Consider the following 12,702-nt stretch of genomic DNA (forward strand, 5'->3'; position numbering starts at 1 on the left):
TTCTAGAAGCTATAGTGCTTTTATTTTTCTATTTGCAGGGCCATATAGAGTTTTTTTTTTTTTTTTTTTTTTGGAACAAGTGTACCTTGTACACCTATGGTAACCCAAGGGTGCTAAATATCTGCAAGTGCTGAAGTTACAGAACCACAGGGCTCAGGATGATAAACGTCCCTGCTGTTCCCGATGTGTTGTGCAGTAAAGGCACAGGGGGGAATTTACAAAGGCTGCACCACTGGCATACGCAGAATTCACCCCTTCTGCCTTGACTATGCCTGCTGTATCCCCCACTTGCCCAATGGGCAGACCAGGGGGGATGTCAAGGGGGGGAGGAGGCATGGCCTCCTCCAGAGCCTGATTTATCATGGTTTCCACTGGTCTTTATAAATGTCCCCCACACCAACAGAGTCCAGGGCACTGGGAAGTTATTAAAGAGGCAGTACTAGCTTTAGCCTCTCTTTTAATCATCTTTTCTTCTTCAATGTGACTTCTTATGTCACATTAAAAGAGATTACTTTGCAAGGAAGGATTATAATTTGCCTTTCCCAAAACATACATATGCTTAAATATGCTTTACACTACCACACCATTATTATACTATGCAAAATGTGCTCTGGAAAAGCCTATAAATCATATTGTCATAGTTTTAATCCCATGTGATGGGGGATGAAGCCTATTGTGTGAATCTCTTTCTTTAAAGGGAAAAAAAACACAAGCACAAACAATGAGACAGCTCAGGTTGAGCAAAATAAGAAAAAAATAGAACTCTTATCACTGTATATAGCACAGTGTGTCTGCCATTTGAAATGTGGTTCATTTGATAGAGGTAAAGATTAATGTTAGCCGACGTGTTCTTTACTTCCAGTCATTGTAATCAACGGTAACTTTGAAACCTCGTGATTGCATAAATCACCAGCAGTTTTATCTGATTGCATTTGTTCATTGTAGCTGAGCATGAGTCATTCAAATCGCCTATGTAGCTGACAAATAGATCTAGCTGGAAAAAAAAAGACAAAAGTGTTTTATGCCTTAGTCAATACTATCAGACAAAAAGGAATTGTAAGGTACTGAAATAAGCACACTGCAAAAGCTTGCTTCTATACTGTATGTGTTATTATGGCAGTTATTTAGCCCTTGTAGACAAGGACATATCAATGGGGAGGTATAGGTGCAGAGGTAGTCATTGCACCCATACCTGGTTGCCTGGGGACATCATTATTGGAAATGACAACTGGTAGGTGAGGATACCTGTTAGAAGGTGTTCACATGAAATTTTTTTGGTGTTGCTACTTTTCATGCATATGCCAGAAAGTACTCCTGCCATCAATGTTAAACTGAAGCTGATATGTGAATGCACCGTCTGTCCCCAGTAAACTAGTATAGGGTTAGTACAGTATATTGGATACCTAAACTTTTTTATGATATATCCATTAAACAGATGCCACTAGAGGTTGAGGCTACGTTCACACTACGTAAGTTTTAAAATTAATCACGGCCGTAGTTGCCGATTTGCAACAATGGCCGTGATTAATATGAAACTTACATTGCGCTGTCTTCTATGGAATCACAGCTGTAGTGCATACACATTGTATACACTCCAGTTGGGATCACTAGTGGCCACACAAAAAACTGACATGTCAGTTTTGTGCGGCCGTTATTAATAAAATAGCGGAAACAGAGAACCTGTCAGTTCACACAATGGAGAGTGCGGCTCCGGCCGCACACTCCATTGTGTGCAGCGGGGAATTCGGCACACACAGGTGATCCCTTATTCGAATTCAGAAGAAATGAAGATCTGGTCGGTACTGCAGAACACCGGGTCACAGAACGGACGGTGTTATACATAGTGTGCACAAGGGTGCGTTCACACATGCAAGATCGGCAGCAGATTTGATGGCGCAGATTTAAAGTTGGAGTTTCAAATCAAATCTGGGCCATCAAATCTGTTGCGGATCCTGTTCGTGTGTTTACACACCTTCAAAATCACGGCCATTTTTATTGGATGGCTATCATTTAACTGCAAATAACCCTTGTCGTTTTAAAATGACAGTTATTTGCCGTTAATTGACAAGCGTCCAATATAAATGGACGTCATTTTGATGGTGTGTGAATATAACCTATGGGTGATGAATGCCACTGTTACACATGGGATGACTTCAGTAGATACATCATGAACAGCTATTGAAGAGTATTTGTTTAACAGATGCCTGTGACATGCAGTGGCTTCTATCACTATATGATATTTATTTAATAGGTATGTTTTTTTCCCCACTACACTGTTGTACACTGGCTAGTTTGGGGCCCAAAATTTAGTGTGTACACCAGCAGTTTCCCCAAGATACACGCTAAGCCTTGTGGAAAAACGTGTAGTGAACATCCCCACCAGATTTTGCACTAGTGCCCTCAACTTGTAAACCGCAGTTTGTATTGAACTGACAACAGTATCAAAATTAAATGAAATCTGTCACTAGGTTTCTGCTACCCAGGGGCGTAGCTAGTATTCATGGGGCCCCATTGCAAAAAATTTTTAATTGGCCCCCTCCCCTATGCACAACACAAAGCTATATGTATATACAGTATATGCTTTGTGATGTGGCAAAAAATAAAATCTTCTGGCTGCAACCACAAGAGTGACTGGCAGAGCAGAGAGCCAATGGCTGCTTGCTATGACAGTCCACTGTTTTTACCTATAGGGGCCCATTAGGAGCCTTAATGGTTAAATACGTAGGTGCAGTTGCAGACTACCTTCTGCTTAACCCCTTATGTACAGCAGTGTGTTAGTGAACCAAAGTTCAAAAGAAAAGGAGATATCTGCTTTACTGCTGGTGCACTGATAACCCCTGACCTCTTCATGGAGCTCTGCTCATTTGATTGTGCAGCTGGAGAACAGAGGTCAGAGGTTATCAGAGGAGATCTCTTGGTCTTCTACTTGTTAACCCTTTTTTGTGTTGCAGCATGTAAGTAAACAATGGATCACTTACACACTGCAGTACATAAGGGGTTAAGCAGAAAGACACGCGCTCTTAGGGCCCTATTCCACTGGACGATTATCGTTCGCATAATCATTAACAATAAATGATTTCAAATGACCGCTATTGCGAACGGCCTGAAATAGTTCATCCATTTACATGGAACGATAATCGTTGCTTATGATCGTTCTTGCGGTCGTCTTGTCGTCGCTATTGCATTCGTTGTTACTGCGAATGATCGAACAACGTCTTATTCAATGCGAACGATTTGCAAACCAGCAACGATATAAATAGGTCCAGGTCTTATTAAATGATCAACGATTTCTCGCTTGTCGTTTAATCGTTAACTGCTGTTCAACCAAACAATTATCATTTAGATCCGAATGATGTAACGATAATTTGAACGATGACCGTCCCGTGGAATGGGGCCCTTACCTTCTCCCCCGGGCCCCCCTCCTGCACAGGGCCCCATAGCAACTGCCTAACCTGCCTCTATGGTAGTTACGCTATTGCTGCTACCCTAAATGAGGGCAGTAAAAACTAGTCCCAGAATAGGATGATATACTGTATTACTTACATCATTCTGCTTAACCGCTCTCCTGAAAATTGGCTCCAAGCCAGGTGGCTCTCTCTTACCAATGGCTGCTAATGGACAGCTGTCTGCCTATATAATGTATAATCAGAGAGCTACCAATCAGTGGCCAGTGGGTGGAGGGAGCTGGTGCTCAAGAATATCGAGGAATACTCAGAGTGTGCACATTAGGGAGAGGACTAGGGTGGGGTACTCCAAGGCCTCACTATGCAGAAGAATATCTCCTGGGATAATTGCAGGCAACTGAAAACTCCCCTGAATATTTACAATGCTGAAATAAAGAGTCATAAGTTCATATTTCATTGTGGCAAATGCGATTCTCATAAGTTCTGCAAACTGCAAACTATAATTTTTTTTTAAAGGATTTTATTTCACGGTATAATGCTCTTTGCTTTCTTTTACAGTACAGAGAGGCTTTATTTAACTTCATGGTTGATGTGTCAGTTTTTCTTGGTGCCAATAAGACTCGAGCAGAATCTGATATGAAGGCATTGATTGATCTGGAAACTAAGCTTGCTCAGGTAAGAACTGTAAATATGTATTTAATATACTATCTATCTAGCAAAGATATAACCAAAGCACTCCGAATTCGATGAAAAAATGTTGTAGAAATTTTTTTTCAATACATCACACAGGCAAGCGACGTTTCAGTCCTTTAATTTGGACCATTTTTTGCTGTTGCAGACATCTTTACCATTATTAAGAATCCTTCTGGATTCAAAATGTGTTGGTGTGTTTCCCAGTTCAGTATAATGCTCAGTATAATGTTCAGTATAATACCATTTCAAAAGGGTTATCAGGCCGGGCCCCTTTTTGCAGAATGCCTGGGGAGGGGGTGAGTGAAAAAAAATAACATACACTTCCCTGGATCCTGAGCTGTTGTCTGTACTCTGCTGCTCTGGTCCCCAACATGTGGCTGCTTTTTGGTTTTGAATGGCCCACTTAGCCATTCAGCAGCTGTAGCGGTGTACTGCCCCTACCACTGAGTGGCTAAGCAGGCATGATACATTAAAGGACAACTCCGGCGGGACCCCCCCCCCAAAAAAAAAAACAAAAAAACACAGACACAGACACCATACTCACCATCCCTCCGGTGACGATCGCCACTCCATTCGCCACTCCAAGTTATATAACTTTGTAATGTGTGCTAAATAAGCCAAAAATTTTTTTCGTGGGAGTTGTCCTTTAAGTCTCTAATCCTGAAATCGGTCACAACCATGGACCAGAGTAGCGGAGTACAGATGGCATCGCAGAAGCCAGGGAGGTGCATGTTATTTTTTTCCACTCACCCCATCCCCGGGCATCCCTTAAAAAGGGGTCCTGACTGGACAGCTCCTTTAATTGTGAATTTACTTGTGCTTTAAAATGGGTATACCAGTTTTTTCTGATAGATAATGTGACAAAAAAAGCAGCAATTCAGTTTTTTTCATATGGAAATAATATGTTTATATCTTAATATATTGGACAATTACTCAACAATATAAAACATGTTTATTTATTGTGCATATTTTATTTGTAAACTAGTAAAGTGGGGGTGAGTAATTTGGTGGAGGGGCTTTGTCAAATTTTTAAAAATATTTTAAAGATTCTTTTTTTTTTACACTTTTTAAGTACACTTACACTTTTTTTTACACTTTTTAAGTCCCACTAGGGGACTATTACGTGCAATCATTAGATTGCTTACACTGGTCAGTGCCATGCCATTGCATAGCATTGATCAATGTTATCTGCAATCTTTTGCCTAAGGCAGAGACTATCAAAAGATTGCTGAGCTGACTGCTGGCAGTCAGGGAAAGCGATCGGGACCCCACCAGTGATTCTGCTGGGGTCTCGACAGGACAGTGACAGGCACTCCTGTCACTGACACTAAAAGAGACTCTGTCAGCAGGTTTATGCTGTCCTATCTCAGGGTGGCATAAACTTGTGACAAAGAAGCTGAACAGAATGATGTATCACCTACATGGTTCTGTGAAGCTGACTGCACAAAATGATGTAAATAATACACCAATCTGTTCAGTATTTCTGTGACAAGTTTATGCTGGCCTCATTGAAGGTCTAGTGACAGATTCCCTGTAAATGCTGCAATCATTGGTGTTTAAGGGGTTAATGACGGGAAACATGATCGCTTCTGCCTGTCTTTGATGGTGAGTACCCGGCTGCTGGTAGCAGTTGGTCCATTGAGCCTGAGGACTTAATGGCGCACTGATACATCATGGGTTCGTAAGGGGGTAATCAGATATTGCTTGGGCCTATACTTCTTACTACTAGGGACCCTCCACAGCTCCCATTATGCTCTTTCCAAGCTCCTAAGCTCTCACCTTGAAATCAGGAAGAAAAAAAGGAGATTTAGGGGAGTGAAAGAAACAGAACAGGACCTGCGGGGGACCAGGGTCAACCTCATACCAAGGTATTCATGATAAGAAAGTCTTCTAAACGTCGTAGGAAAGAAACCCATACAAGCACAAAATGAAATGTATACAGATGGATTAATCTGTATCTGTGTTATTGCTAACCACTGAACCATGTTATCACCCATTGCTATTTCATCATTTGCCATTTTACCGAACTGGAATTGTCATTACGATTGCATATCTTGTTTAAATAATAATCATGGTAATAATTCCCCAATACCACAGCACCACTCTTCCATATTTCATTAACTGGTCTTAAAAGTCATTAAAACACATTCTAGAAGATGCTGATTCAATGTGAAAAGCTATTCTGCTGAGGACACTGGAAAAAGACATTACTTAGAGGTCATTCAGTAAAAATGGATTGAGCTAAGTGTATCTCCTCCGTCACAAGAATTAAATCATACATTATATGCCTGTAAGTGCGTTCTTATGTTCTGCTTATGGTTGTAAAAGTAATTCCCAATTACCCTGAGCTTTCATGCTTCAGGAGAAAATCATGTTGGAGTCACAGCTCCACATATAATTTGTTAAGATAAGACAAAATGATGCATTTCCAAATGTAATAGCCCGTTTTCAAATCATAATAATCACTCTACAATCCTATTATAGATGTCCTAGCTCTGGTGGATTGTAATTAGGATATTTTGGATGGGTGTGGCCAATAAACTGGACTATAGGTGCCCCATTCACGTTAGGGGTAATATGATGCCCTATCTTTTCTAAATTCTAATGTGATTGTTAGGTGGTTGGCTCATTTTGTCTCCTTTTTTGATTTAGTACCTAGTCACTCATATTGTCATCAAAGTGGCCAATAATTGGCAGTTATCTATTCATGCTGTGTATAGGCAGTCAACTATCAATCAGCAGCTGGAGGGCGGGGGATGGGTGTGGCAACAATCCAATTCTCCTGCATATTAGGAGAACGACTACACAGTATATGTTGTATGTATAGGTAAGGTATACTAACCATATAATAACAATAGTAATCCCAAGCTATCATGTATGCAAGAACAAAAACCAAAGGGAATAAGCTAAAATATAACCTTTATTGATATGCGTAATAAAAGTATACTATATACTGTATACAGTGCAAATAACAGAAAATTTATATACATTGTGCACGTAGCACTAAACAATATGTACAATGTGCATATAGCACCATCTCTCCTCTCCAGGAAATAGAATGACAATGCCACAGAGCCAGTAGTAGAAGCTGTATAAACTGTCGCATAGTCTTCAGTGATCCTCAGCCGAGGAGAGGGTAGGTATGTCTGTGAGCGCAATCTACTTCTCGGTTCTGTTGGATATCGGTATTGTCAAAACAAAATCAGTGCGGATCACTTTCTGTTAGGGAAAAGACAATCCAAAATGTCACAGTGTGTCCTGTCACCGTCAGTACCATCACCTTTACCCTACGCATTTCTGTCATCTTTGTCGGTGACGTCATCAGGGGTCAAGAGGTGCACAAGAAGAAGGTACATGCATCAACAGAGTTACGGTCATCAGAGACCTTTATATATTCGAGCCGTGATAAGGTACACAGAATATTGACATCTAGATAACGGTCATCAGAGCCCTTAATATATTCCAGCCGTGGTTAGGTGCCACTTCGGCCTGATTGGAAGACATCTCTGGTTTAAAGGAGAAGATGGGGAGGCTACACTGGGAACACAGCACCACTCACTGTTACTATTTACGACCCTGCAGAATTGTCCACATCTTGGCCACTGCCGTTCTGGGACATACTGCATATGGACCCAGAAACGTGGGTACAGTGAGTAACACGCTTCCACCATCTCCTCATCATTCCTCAGATGCCATATTCTGTGCACCTAACCACGGCTGGAATATATTAAGGGTTCTGATGACCGTTATCTAGATGCCAATATTCTGTATACCCTATCACGGCTTGACTATATAAAGGGCCCTGATGACCGTAACTCTGTTGATGCATGTACCTTCTTCTTGTGCACCTCTTGACCCCTGGTGACGTCACCAACAAGGGTGACAGAAACGCGTAGGGGAAAGGTGCCGGTACTGACGGTGACAGGACACACTGTGCCATTTGGGATTGCCTTTTCCCTAACAGACAGTGATCTGTACTGATTTTGTTTGGACAATACCAATATCAAAGAGAACCGAGAAGTAGATTGGGCTGACTGACATACCTACCCTCTCCTCGGCTGAGGATCACTAAAGACTATGTGACAGTTTATACAGCTTCTACTACTGGCTCTGTGGCATTGTCATTCTATTTCCTGGAGAGGAGAGATAGTGCTACAGTATATGCACATTGTACTTATTGTTTAGTGCTACGTGCACAATGTATATAAATTTTCTGTTATTTGCACTGTATATATAGCATACTTTTATTACGCATATCAATAAAGGTTATATTTTAGCTTATTCCCTTTGGTTTTTGTTCTTGAGAACGACTACACAAAATGATTAGTAATACACCGATCTGTTCAGCATTTCTGTCACAAGTTTATGCTACCCTCATTTAAGGCAGCATAAACCCAGTGACATATTCCCTGTAAATGCTGCGATCCCTGGTGTTTAAGGGGTTAATGACAGGCTCCACCATGATATGGTCTACATCCATTGTTGTGGCATTCAATGCACTTTCTAAAGAGCACAAACATGTCCAGGTCACCTATGATACAATGACGTAATTATGTATTACATGACCATACTTTATTATGTTGTTATACTACCTGCTCTTAGTTGCCGTAGTGTTATGTAACATGGGACACAACACAAACATACATTATATTAATAAATGGAGAGACACTTTTACGACTGCAATATAACACAGGTTTTAAGAACTCAAGCCCAGTCTTAAACAAATCTGTTCAGTATTTGATAACAATAATTTGCTCCCACAGAGCTTGCCAATGTCTCCAACAGACCATTAACATTAACGGAGGAGGTTCTCTATAGCTAAATAAACTATTTCTGAAGCTGGGAATAACAGGGTTGAAATAGCAGATCACTCATTTTCAATAGTGTCCTTTGGCTGTTGGCGATAAGATCAGACCTGCGCTACTCCCACCGATTTCCATAGTACACAGTGTTTACCTAGGACAATAGAAATACAAATAAAATAAGCCTGCGATTACATTGTATCATTGGGGAAATATGCCAGTGGGCTGTGTAACACCACAGAATGTCCCAGCAGTTACAATGATACCATCATCCTTTAAGATGTATATCTGTCTTATACTATATACCTCATACTCATGTATTACATGGAGAGTCTGACTGCTGAAAAACCCTGACCCTTATCTATTATACTGTATAAGTGCATCCATATGGTAAAATTAAAGTATTATATGATCTCTACTAAAATCGATGGCTGGTCATGTAAAATGAGTCCTCCAGAGAAAAAGAACATAAAGAGGTGTACCACTATGATGTCAGTATACCTCTAAAGGAGGCAGAGAGTACGATATTGAGGTCTCCCTGCTATTGTGATTTAAATATTTAGCTTAGTTTCTATATTTTATTAATAAATATTTATGTTTGCGGTATATTTTTTAAACTTTTGTTTTTATTCAAAGTTTTTTTTTTAATTTTCTTAACAAAGTGAAATTGAGTGCTCAAGAATGGCTCAGCCTGTAGCCTAAGTAACATTTGAGATATTCTTATATTTAGCATTTTTTACTTACATCATTCGTATACTGTATTCAAATAAACATAAGCAACATTTTGGAATAAAAACAAGAATATTGTTTCCTTATTTGGGGGAAAAAAGATTTATGTGCTGAACTTTTTATTTTTTAGATAATTGTACCCCATGACAACAGAACTAGTGAATCCATGTATAATAAGATGAACATCTCAGAGCTCAGTGCTAACATCCCCCAGGTATGTTACCTTACCTGTTTTCTTCTGTGTACCATTTATTTTGTTTTGCATTAGACATTATTCATAAGCATTTCAAAGGAAAAAAATGTAGTTGCACTACCCGAATCTGATGATCAAAAGGAAATCTAATTGTCTGATCTGTTCAGTGCCACAACTTTTGATTTTGTGGGATAATCGTGGGGCTATGTGTAGAAATGAATAGGGTTGATGTTGTGGTGCCGTTTTTAGAAGCCCTCAGCTCTGTTTTTGTAATCTTTTAACCCGCTTATGGCTGTATGTGGTCTGGCAGGGGTGGTTGCTTTTTCTGGTTGAATTATTTATAAATATGTTTTTACGCTGTGAATGGGATATGTTTAATCACATTTGTTCCTGTTGGTAGAAAAAGTACCCAATTACCCAAAAAGTTTTTTGGCCAATTGGCTTTCATAGGAACACAATATATTTTGTTTCTTTTTTGCTTAAATATAATGCTGGTACCATTTTTTCTGATATGTTAAGTCACATTCAAGAACAAACGGGGACATTCAATTCCAGGGGAAAATTATTTTTTCTTCTCTAGACCACAGCATGGCAGCAGCAGCACCTTCATGAGCATTCATCACTTTTTTATTCTCTCAAGTGCTGCCCCTCTCAACACTGCTGCCCTAGGCACAGGCCCCAGGTGCCAAGTGGCAAATGTAAGCAACTTTTCTGATATACAGATTTTCTCTTTTTGCCTCCTTATGCCAATTACAAGGTTGGCAAGAAAATAAGGCAGCAGTAGTAGAAATCTAATAGAGCATTTTTAATATTACGAACATCTTATCCAAGAAATTTAAAGCACTCTGTAATATATATATATATATATATATATATATATCAAAATCAGCAAAGGAAAAATATTGTCCCAAGATGTACATATATTTCTCTGGAATTATGGGAGAATAATAAACCTCTTCTGCTTCCCCTGCTGCCAACCTGGATTCCTGACCCAAAATTGTTCAACCCCCTTGACCATCTGTGAGTATTGGACTACGCCTCTGCTTCACCCTGGTATGTTCTGACTCTCCTGTGTGCAACTACATCTACTGTGTCTGCCTGACCGCCCTGGTGCCACACACCACTATCATCTGGTTACTTGGCCAGCCGCTACCCATACTGACACCACACTTCTGGAAGTTCAGCTTAAGGTCTTATAGGGTATGCTATGCATAAATGTACCTGAGAGTTGCACCTGGACTGGACCCGAGATGCTGACAGTGTAGTATAAGTGTGTGTCCCCTTGTATGCATGGTACCTGTCTACAATGCATATTTACCCATTAGCCTGCCTCCTGCTCCCCATTGTGATCATGTTTTTGTGCGCATGTGCTGTTACGGGAAAGGGCCACACACCGACATGCCAGTTCATGCCTGTGCCCACAATTACCTCTAGGCGCATGCTCCTAGTAATGCCTTTCGCGCATGCGTCTTAGTGCGGAAGAGTATCGCATGCATGCTGAGGTCCTAAAGCCAATGCCCTTAGTTGGAACCTTTAACATGCATGCACTGTTCTTCCGCCCTACAGCGCATGCGTGAATGGCGTTACCAAAAGAGCGCCGAGGGAATTGTCAGTGTAAGCATAAACTGGCAAGTCGGCACATGACCCTTGCCAGCGAAGGTACATAAATGCAACAACATGATGGCGACAGGGAACAGGAGGTAGGCTTAAGGGTAAATATGCATGAAAACAGAGTGGAGGAAGTAGTGGTGAGGCGTACTGAGGTGCGGCACAAACGCCAATCCACTACTCCTGTTTGACACTTGGTTAGAGTGTGTTCGTAAAAAATCTACGGGACGGAGGCTTTGTAGACAGGTACCATGCACACAAGGGGAAACACACCTAAACTACACTGTCAGCACCTCGGGTGCAGTCCGGGTGAGATTCCCTTTAATTGCTAAGGCCGTGAGTTTTTCTTTAAAGTATCAGAGCCCAATACAATTTATATGTTGATTACTGTATAATGAGTTGTGTACTGCTTCAATGTCATATATGATTGTATTTAATAATAGTTCTATTGAGAACAACTATCTCATTTTGGTGCGTGTTTTTTCACAGTTTGACTGGTTAAACTACTTAAAGAAAGTGATTGATTTCAAGATGCATCCTGAACTAAAAGAAATTGATTTGTCAGAGGAAGTCATTGTCCGGGTGCCACAGTATTTTAAGGATCTGTTTAGAATATTAGAGAATGAAGACAAAAGGTATCACTCCATTTTTTCTTAGACATTTGCAGCTTACTAAACAATTCACAATAATTTATAGTAAAATAAAGTTAACCAGGACTGATTAAAACTTCCCTGTAAAGCAATGGTTTAAAGTTAAACTAAAGTCCCCCCCCCCTTCCAAAACATGGACACTCTGGAACATTAGAGACACTGTGCAGCTATTGGACATGATGACTGGATGTTCCGAACTTAGACCACGTCTCGGAAAGGGATAATTTCTAGACATGGACAGGAACTAAACGCCAGGAACAAATACACATATTATTTATGCACACTATAACCTCCACAAGGAAGTTTCTGTTAACAAAAAAAAATAATAAAAAATTCTATCTTTAGGAGCCATCTGGGGCAGACACAAGCAACTGGGGCCACTGTGCAAATGCAATATGAACTTATTTTTATATTTAAACTGAATGACCTAATCCTCACAGTTCCAATGGTCCCTGCTATTTATCACTGCTCCCTTTAGTAAATCATCTGCCACAGCAGTGTCTTGTCCCAGACATTTTTCAGGAAGGAAACAGAGAAAGTGGAGAGCAGCAGAGACTGTAAGCTAGCAGAAGTTTCGAAGGCAGATGACTATGCACTGTTTTTTCTTATCTTGAAAGCACCCT

At 40.4% G+C, this 12,702-nt stretch overlaps 1 protein-coding gene across 1 annotated transcript in view; it reads left to right on the forward strand.

Annotated features, from left to right (window-relative positions):
• Positions 1 to 12,702, forward strand: part of PHEX (phosphate regulating endopeptidase X-linked) — a 164,402-nt gene that overhangs the window by 66,702 nt on the left and 84,998 nt on the right. The window contains exons 7-9 of the mRNA XM_069944443.1: positions 3,963 to 4,079; positions 9,759 to 9,842; positions 11,919 to 12,064. Of these exons, the coding sequence (XP_069800544.1) occupies positions 3,963 to 4,079; positions 9,759 to 9,842; positions 11,919 to 12,064 (347 nt within the window). The remainder of the gene's footprint in view (positions 1 to 3,962; positions 4,080 to 9,758; positions 9,843 to 11,918; positions 12,065 to 12,702) is intronic.

The sequence above is a fragment of the Dendropsophus ebraccatus genome, chromosome 11 (genome assembly GCF_027789765.1).
Source record: "Dendropsophus ebraccatus isolate aDenEbr1 chromosome 11, aDenEbr1.pat, whole genome shotgun sequence".
Taxonomy (NCBI): Eukaryota; Metazoa; Chordata; class Amphibia; order Anura; family Hylidae; genus Dendropsophus; species Dendropsophus ebraccatus.